This window comes from Brienomyrus brachyistius, chromosome 18 (assembly GCF_023856365.1).
Source record: "Brienomyrus brachyistius isolate T26 chromosome 18, BBRACH_0.4, whole genome shotgun sequence".
NCBI classification, from domain to species: domain Eukaryota; kingdom Metazoa; phylum Chordata; class Actinopteri; order Osteoglossiformes; family Mormyridae; genus Brienomyrus; species Brienomyrus brachyistius.
In genome coordinates, this window is record NC_064550.1 from 3,814,735 (window position 1) to 3,825,076 (window position 10,342).

General features: G+C 41.0%; 2 protein-coding genes across 8 annotated transcripts; both read right to left on the minus strand.

Moving 5' to 3' along the window:
* Positions 1 to 805: 805 nt before the first annotated feature.
* On the minus strand, positions 806 to 3,235 carry LOC125712562 (uncharacterized). 6 transcript variants are annotated; one of them, XM_048982748.1, is made up of 5 exons: positions 3,115 to 3,235; positions 2,535 to 2,619; positions 2,092 to 2,163; positions 1,226 to 1,398; positions 806 to 1,019 (listed from the first exon to the last, which is right to left on the minus strand). In XM_048982748.1, exons 2-5 carry the CDS (start codon positions 2,586 to 2,588, stop codon positions 905 to 907), a joined length of 414 nt encoding a protein of 137 aa, XP_048838705.1. In that variant the 5' UTR covers positions 2,589 to 2,619; positions 3,115 to 3,235; the 3' UTR covers positions 806 to 904. The 6 variants fall into 6 exon arrangements, with proteins under 6 accessions (XP_048838705.1, XP_048838709.1, XP_048838710.1 ...); XM_048982752.1 differs by having other exon boundaries at positions 2,547 to 2,619; positions 3,115 to 3,230; XM_048982753.1 differs by having other exon boundaries at positions 2,547 to 2,619; positions 3,111 to 3,184.
* Positions 3,236 to 4,075: 840 nt separating this feature from the next.
* asb8 (ankyrin repeat and SOCS box containing 8) lies at positions 4,076 to 8,392 on the minus strand. 2 transcript variants are annotated; one of them, XM_048982738.1, is made up of 4 exons: positions 8,163 to 8,392; positions 7,081 to 7,296; positions 6,743 to 6,847; positions 4,076 to 5,708 (listed from the first exon to the last, which is right to left on the minus strand). In XM_048982738.1, the coding sequence occupies exons 2-4, from the start codon at positions 7,207 to 7,209 to the stop codon at positions 5,073 to 5,075; spliced, it is 870 nt and encodes a 289-aa protein (XP_048838695.1). In that variant the 5' UTR covers positions 7,210 to 7,296; positions 8,163 to 8,392; the 3' UTR covers positions 4,076 to 5,072. The 2 variants fall into 2 exon arrangements, with proteins under 2 accessions (XP_048838695.1, XP_048838694.1); XM_048982737.1 differs by having other exon boundaries at positions 8,095 to 8,391.
* Positions 8,393 to 10,342: the final 1,950 nt, after the last annotated feature.

Consider the following 10,342-nt stretch of genomic DNA (forward strand, 5'->3'; position numbering starts at 1 on the left):
ACATCATGAATACAGTCTTTCAGGCTGACACAAAGTCTCCTTTTTGTGAATCCAGTAAATACGGAAATATGGTGGTTTTATGTGATCCATTGTAAGCAAACGGACCTACTGATTATATACCACTAAAGTTAGGTAATGTTCCACTGTATTGAAAATACTGATCCCGTATTACTGAATCAAATCTTATCACACTAACATTTCAAATATTGCCAAATGTCACACTGTTGTGTTGAAAAATGGAAATTGATTCTTATCATGACAAAGCTTATGGCTCACACCCTTACTGATGTGTGGCTTAATGGGTATGACTGTTGCCTCACACCTCTAGAGTAAGGGGTCTTGGTAACAGTTTACTTGAATGGGCACATGTAACTTAGTTACTACTCAAGTACAAATGATGAACTAATATAGTTCGTGCATGAAATATATGAACTGTTATGAATGATCAATGAACATGGGATCAGTAGGTAAGTAACACTTATTATCTGGTTAATTAATAAATTTAGTAAGAGTATACTACCATATTATTAATGTAACCAGGTTTTTCTTGGGGTTCACACCTGCTCCATCTGTGTGGGGTTTATATATTCTTTCCATATCGCAAAGATCTCCACCAGTCCAAAGATGTGCAGTCTAACTGGTTTCCCTGAATTGACCTTGGTGAGTGCGTGTATGTGCTTTGTGATGGACTGGCATTCCATCCAGGATGTTTTGTGCTCTATGTGATTGGCTCCAGCTCGCCCTCCTTGTAGTGGACACATGGTTGGAAGGCTGAATGACTAGGAAAAAAGGAACTATTTGTAAATTAGAGGTAACTAAAAAATTTTATTTGTTCATATACCAATGCAAGATCTTTCAGATCGCATGCCGGTGTAGCTTCTGGACTTGGTGGAACGGAGCTGGCTCACATGGCAAAGAGAATGAGGAAAGCCACCATCAGACAAAAAAGCCCCATGGCCTCGGACAAGGCAAAGCCCAAAATCGCGTAGGAAAAGAGCTGCTGTTTCAGAGACGGGTTCCTGGAGACGGAAATGGCCAGAGCAGGTCAGTCACATGCACTTCACATGCTAAAGAAACAAACCATATTAGCTTAATATGAAATAGGGAAATAAACTAGACATTTGCAATGCCACCCATCTGGCACATTTGTTTTAGTTACTTTCCGACATCTTGGTACAGTACAGCTATTTAAGACACATGGGGAAGGAATGAAATCAGTTTGTACCTGGCATATCCAATTATGAGGCTACCAAACACAGTTCCAATACCAGCCCCAGAACCAGCCACACCTACAGTGGCAGCCCCTGCTCCAATGAACTTGGCAGCCGTGTCAATATCCCTGGATGCGCTGCTGGAGTGGAGGTCCCTTTTAAGCTGGAGACCTCTACTGGAATTAGGCTGGTAGTACAAAAATCAGATAAAAAGTATAATCACCCGGCATTAAATAACAAGTGGATGGAGCACCTGCATAATGCATTCATAGAACATTCATATGCAGAATGTAAGTATACCTTAACATGTCTTAAAGCACTGCATTCATAATACTTACAATGAACAAGAAATCACAGTTATAATGACATTATTATCATATATTGTTTGTTATTAATGTATATTAAAGCTGTTAAAGTGTGACAGGATGTTACGGTATACTTACATGCTGATTATAAATGTTCTATGAATGCATTATAAAGGAGTATTGAATGTTCTATGAATGCATTATAAAGGCTGTTTATACTTAATGTAAAGCATTAATGCTGTATTCTTTTGGGTACTCTCCTTCTATTGTGTTAAGGATAAATATGTAAAGATTTTCTGTAGGAAATCTTACTCAGCACGGTTCAATTGTAAATAAACCATCACTCTAAAATTGTACATGCAATTTTTAAATTACATAGCATGAAATCCACAATACATACAAATCAGAACATCCAAGAGGAGGTTGGAGCCATACTATTTTAAAATAAGGTCTTGTCTTACTATTACATATAGATGGGGCCTCATTAGTACTTTCTCATTGATTTCTGCATGAGTGAATTAAATCCCACCCATATTACAGCAACCTTTACACATAATCAAAGAAACTGCACTCACTTCTGCATTCTGTGATGCCCTCAGTGTGGAGATCGACAAGGGTTGGGGTGCCAACCTATAACTGTTCCTTATCTGCAAAAAGGGGGGGGGGGGGACGTTGAACATATTTCATGCAAAATGTGACCTAAGAAAATCAAGCAGTCTTCAATGGAAAATATAACATGTAAGTTCAATTGACTCAATGCACATGCACATTTAACTCCATGCATTTTCCTAATTAAAGCAATTTAGAAGGTTTTAATACACGTCGGTTTGCAGGATCAAATACTGAAAATAATTCGTAAAATATATAACTAGGTTACTACTGTTACAAATGGACTGGTTTAATTGTGTCGGATGAAGGAATAGAAAGGTGATATTGTTTTAATCTGTTGAATGGACTGATTTAACATTAACGTATTATTATTTACAGAGGGCAGTGCGGCTGCTCTAAAATTTGTGACCTTATATCTCACCGCTGCAGCAGGGTTAACGAGGAGTCTGAAGGAGGTATACATCTTTAGCTGCTGTCAGATTTTTCCTACAGCCCTGTGTTGTTAGGAAGCAGACAAAAAAAAGTCAATGAATTAAAGACGACTATTTGTCTAAACACATGTTCTGAAAATTCTGCCACCAGGAAAAGTCTGTCCAACTGAAAATGAACCAGCTTTTCTCGCTAGATTTTCAACGTGTAGTAACAAACCACTGTAACGATTCCCGATAAGTATCCCAGTGTTTTCCTGACAGATGTACTAAAATTTATCTCAAGATGGCAATATTTATCTTTAGATGGCAATAAATCCATCTAAAATGTTACCAATGTTATTGCAGCACGATCAAAACTGCAATTTATTACTCAAAACAATAGAGACGTTGTTCCAGTTTCTACTAAACCAATTTAAGAATATTATAGCAACGGAGCTGATGTATAATAAAGCTTACGAAAACAGAAACATTACATAAAAATTCCACAGCATTTGTCATTATACTGTACTGCTTTAGCGTTTTCCCCAAAACGACAAATCCCCGGAAGGACATACTTACGATCCGTGCCAAATACGAAGAGGAAACAAAAAATGAATGGCATACAGCAAGGTTACCGTAGAGGAAGACTACAGTGCAGACAGAACTGGGTAAACCGGCCAGTCTTCTGGATGGGGACATCTACTGGACGGAGAAAGCCACAGAGGCAGGGTTCTTGGAAAAGTCAGAAAATCCGAAGGTCACTTCTTGAAATCAGTGTAGTTTACGGGCGAATTTCGTAGTAAAATTGTAATTTTACAATTCGTAATAATCCTAGAGTGCTCGATCATGAGCGGCACTGTCTAGCTCAGTCGTGTAGTAACTGAAGGAATGCTTACAAATTCGTTCATAGACACGAGTATAATTCCCAGAGGTATATTAACATGGTCCCTGGCCCTCCTTACTATTTTACACAATGGTGTACAAGAGAATTTGATATTGGGGGAGGGGTGGGGCACAATTTAATTTTAATACAAATATCTATTTATTTGGGGCCATGGATGAATGGAATCCAGATTAAATATAGCGGTACCATCCCAAAGGTCCCTATGCCTCTGGGGCAAGGCATGGTTTGAGTGCTATTTAACACTGTTGCTGAACAAGAGTTATTTTTTTTCTAATTCAGGTCAACATTTGTACTTTTAATATTTGTATATACAAATACTTAGTAATATTTTAAACAAAAGTCAGCAACAGGAAAAGGAAAAATCCATAAAACACGTCACAGGGGAACAATTTTGACCTACAAAGGTAAGACAGTAACCAGGTAAACACTGAAACTGCGATAAATGCTGTTTTACCTTTGCTTTTAGTGTGGATTGTGTAGTTACTTTAATACGTGTTTTCTTCAAAAACAAGCATCGATGAACTAAGAGTCGTGAGACACTCATGCTTACATGAATTCATCAGGTGTTTTTTGCTGATTTATCACTTTAAAAATATTAGTTACTTTACAAAGCATCTATAAAAATAACACCATGGGTTTCAACAGAGCAGATCTTTAATAGTTTCACTGGGTGGCATAAAAATAAAAAAAATGGCTTCAAAACTAAACATGTAGTGACGTAATACACACATACAACACAAAAATTGTATAAACATGAAATACACGTTTCAGTGATTAGTAATAAGAACAAAGTGCCCAGTCTCTCACGGTCCCAAATGAGCTCGAAAATCTGACACGTGATGCTATTCTCAGCAAGATGCAAACAGCCGATGCAGCTATATTGCAAACACCACTGCCATGCTTTCCATTTTTATACAGTTTGACATCCAAAACATTGAAAAGAACGATTTATCATTTTCAAAACGAGTTTATAATCTGGATTCCCAGATGTGATATATGAAATAAAGGGGAGAAACTTCCACTTTTATACTCTACATGACAAACTGCAAACATAAAGCTCATCCAAATATTATTTCAGAACATAACCCACATTTATGTCCAACTAACTGATTTTTGGTTATTAGTTACTAATTTAACAGGCTTTATATTTCTCTAAAGCGTGTTTTCATATATCAATGCATAGTATAAAAACAGTTCAAAGCAATTTTGTTACAGTGGCTAAGCCAAACCAAGCTTTGCACCTGTGATTCAGCTGTGCCGTTCTAGGATTCCACCAGTGTAACTTAGGTACCTGGACTCAAGTATAACTTTAACTTTCAGCACTCATTGAGACATTAGGCAAACGACAGGAAAAAGTCAAATGTCCTCCAAAATCACTATCCATTATCCATCAAACACTAATAATGGGTGTGAGATGGGGGAGGGGATGGAGAGTATCCACATGTGTCGAATGTCAATCTTACATATAAATGTTAAGACTCTTGTTATAGGTACACAATCACTTACACTTGTGCACAACCACAAATACATTTTTATTCACATATTTACATGCTCCTACCCCAGTGTCCTCCACTCACATCAAAGCCACTCTTATTTTTCACCTACTCTCCCCCCAGTTTGACTCACTGACCCATCAGTCCCTCAGCAACACATACTCCTTGACAGATTCTGGTAGTGGTAGCGTTTTCACAGCAGTGGGCAGGAACTGCGCCCCTAGGCTGTGCCGGACAGCACAACGGGCCAGGCCACGGAGCGAAGCTGGCTGCGATGCCATAGCGGTAAGGCGAGCCAACAGCTGGGGATCCCTGCTTAGCTCCCTGGGCACAGAGCCATCAGCACCACGAATATCCATTCGCCCAGCTGCCCGGCACAGCAACTCCAGGCACTCTTCTTCCTGGTCAGCACCCAGACCCCGTGCCAGGAGGGCTACCAGGCGGGAGGTGGGAGTCTGGCCCTTGAGGTTGGCCACATGGACCTGAGCACCATACTCCAGCAGAACACGGACACTTTCCAGGTTGCCCTTCATGGCGGCCCAGCTTAGGGGTGTGTCGTCATTGTAGTCCCGAGCATTGGGGCTGGCACCACTCTCTAGCAAGGCCCTTACGCATTCAGGGTTGTCCTTGAACGCGGCCCAGTGCAGTGGTGTGTCCCTGTTGCCATCTAGTGCATCCGGTTGGGCACCGTATTCCAGTAGCAGCTCGACACAACCCTCATCCTTCTCAGCAGCGTAATGCAGTGCTGTGCGGTTGTAGCCATCCAATGCATTCACCTGGGGGCAAAAATGCCATGGACCGTGAAATACTACTCAAAAGTAAAGACATGTATATTTATACGGATTCTTATACTGTGGGCATTTATGGTCATTATAGTTATATGTCATAACATCCATCCATCCGTTTCCCAAACTGCTTATCCTACTGGGTCGTGGGGGGTCCGGAGCCTATCCCGGAAGCAATGGGCACGAGTCAGGGAACAACCCAGGATGGGGGGCCAGCCCATCGCAGGGCACACTCACACATGCACACCTACGGGCAATTTAGCAACTCCAATTAACTCTGCATGTTTTTTGGACTGTGGGGGGAAACCGGAGTACCCGGAGGAAACCCCACGACGACATGGGGAGAACATGCAAACTGTGACCCAGGTAGAGACTCGAACCCGGGTCCCAGAGGTGTGAGGCACCAGTGCTAACCACTGCACCACCATGCCGCGCCATGTCATAACATATTTAACAATAATATAAGGCTGTCAAATTCAGTATCTCAACAAAAACACATATATATTCATAAAAAAATAGTTGGAAATTAACCAGTGAAACCTTACACGGGTTAAGAGTTGTTACCGAGTTATTTAATATGATAAAAAATAAACTGAACAATGCTGTCTGGAAGATACAGGAAGGTCTGTGATCTTTCATCACCTTTAGGGTGATGATACACAGGGCAACGTTTTGGGCAAGGTCATGGGGCAACTGCCAGCCAAGTGAGACAAAAGGCAACTCATCTGGACTTGGATGATCATGAAAAGTCACCCACTGCCAAAAGTTTTTCGAACACAAATTTGTTGCCCAACGTCAGTGGGACAGTGTCCGAGCAGCACCGGTCAGCACCACTGCTGAAAAGGTTGCCCTGGGTATCATCCCCCTTAGAGCTGTGGTTCCGCTAAATCAGGGGTGGGAGACCTGTTCCATGGAGGGCCGATGTGGGTGCAGGTTTTTTGGAATGACCTCTCAATGAGCCGATAATAAAACAGTGGTTCTCAGCTCCAGTCCTGGGGACCCACTGTCATTGCACTAAACAGTACCTCCGCTCCTTTTTCCAGCAGCAGTTCCACACAGTCCACATCGGCCACCATGCAGGCGCAGTGCAGGGGTTTCAGGGTGCCATGCATCCGGTTCACATCTGCTCCCTGGGAGACAAGGTGCACCTGGGTTATTCAACTGATAATGATTTGGTCAAAAAACAACTGTGAAATCATTATCTAAAACTATTACAAAATAATGAAATACCCTTTCAGCGTTAATGGCTCTCTAAGCATATCTAGTATAAAAGTGCATGTTTTTATAGCTAGATTATTCTTTTGGAGATCAGACAACTGCCTGAACCCAACGCTGTCCTTCAGAGAGTAATTAACAAGCCTACCCTGCGTATGAGATCTTCAATGTTGTCATGCGGAAAGGAGCGGATGGCGGCGATGGTGCGGATGAGTCTTTCTGACAGAGAGTACTTGCTTTGGATGCTCTGCATAATATACCACATAGTAGAACTCATGTGGATCCGAGAACATCGCACCCGTGCCTGGGTGACAGCTCACGGTATCGAAAGTACCCACAGTGACGGAGGAGAAAGATTCCTATTCTGAAACAAAAATAAAGACCGTCCTGCATTTGGCAGTTTCTTCACAATCGACGAACATTAAAATGCAGCAATATACACCATTCTTACGCTATACACGCAGCAACAACCTACAGTTTGAAGCCGCTTTGTAGTGCTGAATTACTGAAATAAAAGTCGAAAACAACGTGATGCCACACAACTCGAAATTACGGTTAGCATAAGCTTATTCGCCTGTCCTTTCATACATACATAAAATATATCTGTAGGGGGCAATGCAAAACTATCCTAAAAGTCGTCGCTGATATTTTCGACGAAGACTGGGTCCATGAAACCAAATACGGCCTGCTTGTGACGTTTTCATTTGCAATTACTACTACACTCGATAATATTAATTTAATTATGACTTACATTGCAAATGTTTAAAAATGCAATCGCCGCAAGTATCCGCATTGTAAACGTCTAAGTTACCTTTAAATGGAACCTATAGGCTGGGGTCTGGAGCCTCATCGTATAAATATAAAATAATAAATAACCATCGCATTAGCCAGCTAGTTTTTTATCTGTAATAATTCTTGACCAGCGGATTTTCTACATGTCATATCAACATACATTACAGATTCGTATATGTTTGCAACTAACTCCCTATTGTAAACTGTTTACATTTAGCGTAGGTTAGCTATCAAGCTACACAGTTCAATAGGGAAACGGTGATTTCGGTTTAATAGCACATCTTGTAATTCCAGCACCTGAAATCGACTTTTGGCTTTAAAACTGCACATATGCACATGTTTGATGAAAGGTTAAAAGGTCCGTAAATACCTTGAAGCGTCGCAGGTTTTCGGTCTGACGGACAATAACACGGAAACGCCAGCTGTCACGTCACTTACCGCGCACGTCATTAGGTGCCGCTCGGGCCATGGTGTAATGTCTGCAAACTTCCCAAAAGGCAAAATTACACTTTATTATACAGCGAACCTTTAACCCATTTACTGATACTTTACGTAGTTAATTATATGCATACCGCTGTGTTATTTACAAGTAAATCGCTGGCGAAACCCTACACTGGCACTGTATTTCGCGGTGCTGATCGCTACAAGTGAAGTGGGTCGGGATTCATGTTCCAGTAGGCATGCGTGCAGATTGTTCTCCACATACCAAGCGTGACCTGCCCAAATATAGTGATGCTGTCTACACTGACAAATTCTGCTTGAAAATACGTCTCCTAATTCCGGTAGGGCCTTGAATCTAGGCAACACTGGCTGGGGTACAGACTAGACGCCAATCCATTACAGGGCAAATTTACAGTAATACAAAACGGACAATTTAAAGATGAGAGTGAGATTAAGGAGGAAACCAGAGCACAAGCAATAAATAACTGCAACACGAAGAGAACAAGCACACACTGGTCATTGGTACCAAATGCATGAAGCTGTCATCAAAAGGCCAAATTACCAGTCACCTTAGGCCTTTTCATTATAGGTTATTATAGAAGACGAATGGCTTTAAGTGCCAAATCATCAACTAAGGAAAACAACATTTCTTTCAAATGAATTCTAGTTTGATTTTCTTTCAAATAAAAAACAAAACAGCATAACTTTAAATGCACATTTGTCTTGTGGAAGAAAAATCGGTGTAGGGATCTTTGAGTTTTTCATTGCAATTTTTTAAGCAAAAAAGGCATGTAAGTTTTTGTGTGTGCCTTGTCTCCTCCTTGTGGTGTTTAATATGCTTTGCAGGCTATCTACACTGATTTCCCAATTTTATCCCTTTGTTTTCCAATTAAATGCATTTGCAGACATCCAATCTCAGGGATATTGATTTCAGGGAGGCAGATGAGGGATGGGAGGAAAATGCTTTTTACAAGGTGATTTGGGAGATCTTATTAATATTCATAAGAGAAGTACTACATGATTGGCCAGCTCATTAATATTTATGAGAGAAGCCCTGCCTGATTGGCCAGTGAATGCACCCATCAATGTGTGCTATCTGTTTTTTTCAGTCTAAGGCATTTACTAGCCAATCAGGAAGTGATTCTCTTATGAATATTAATGAGTTTTCCCGAACCACCCTGTAAAACGCACATTTTCTATCCAGGAAGGCAGGGGTGCTGTCCAGTGCTTGGCTGATATTATGGTAATACCGTATAAATATATATAGCCGACTGCAGTGCGGGCAGGTGGGCAGCTTTATAGCTTTATGTACCTCCTGGAGTTCAGCTGCATTGAAAAATGAAAGTGGTGTTGTTCTCTACAGCCGAGCAAATGCTGGTTATGTACTTATATGAGGATTACAAGGATGTAATCACAAGCTAGGCAACAGTACCACTATTAAAAAGGCAAGTGAAGTGATGTAGCAAAATATCACCAATAGGTTAAATGGTATATGTATCCAACTGTTTCTATGGCTCAGTTGGTAGCCTGACTGGTATTCAGAGTTGCTGGTCCCTTGTCCCTCTCTTTCCACATGAAACTCAAAGATGCATATAACATAGGGAAAACATTGCATGTGTTTTTCAGTGAGCGTCATATTAAAGGGACAACATTCAGTCATATTAAATATTAAATTTCATTAACTGCTGAATTCGTGAATAGGGCCGGGGGATGGGCCCTTGGCAGGGTTCCCCTGCTCGGTGCTCCCCAAGGATGTGGTGCCCAAATCTCCATATGGCCCAGCTGTTTCTGTTGTCATTGATTGTTATATCAGTGTAATAGGCTACTGACGCCCTCTGGAGCAGGTGGGGTTCAGGGCCCAGCAGCGACTCGATCACGGGGATTTCAACTGGCAACTTTTTTGTTCACAAGGTACAAGCCACCATGAGAGTCACACTGAAAGACAATTATGGCCAAACAAGTATCTGTTACCAACACTTAAACTGATCAGATATACATGGTTGAACCCAGCAATTTTGCTGTTAGCTATATCTATATCTATATATTTAGACACCTGGCACACATGAAACTATTTAAATGACATCCACCGTTTGAAAGTTGTCATATTAGTGACCATTAAAAAAAGGAGACTCACATGGGCAGATCCATTAAGATAAATCTTTTCCATTGATCTTAAG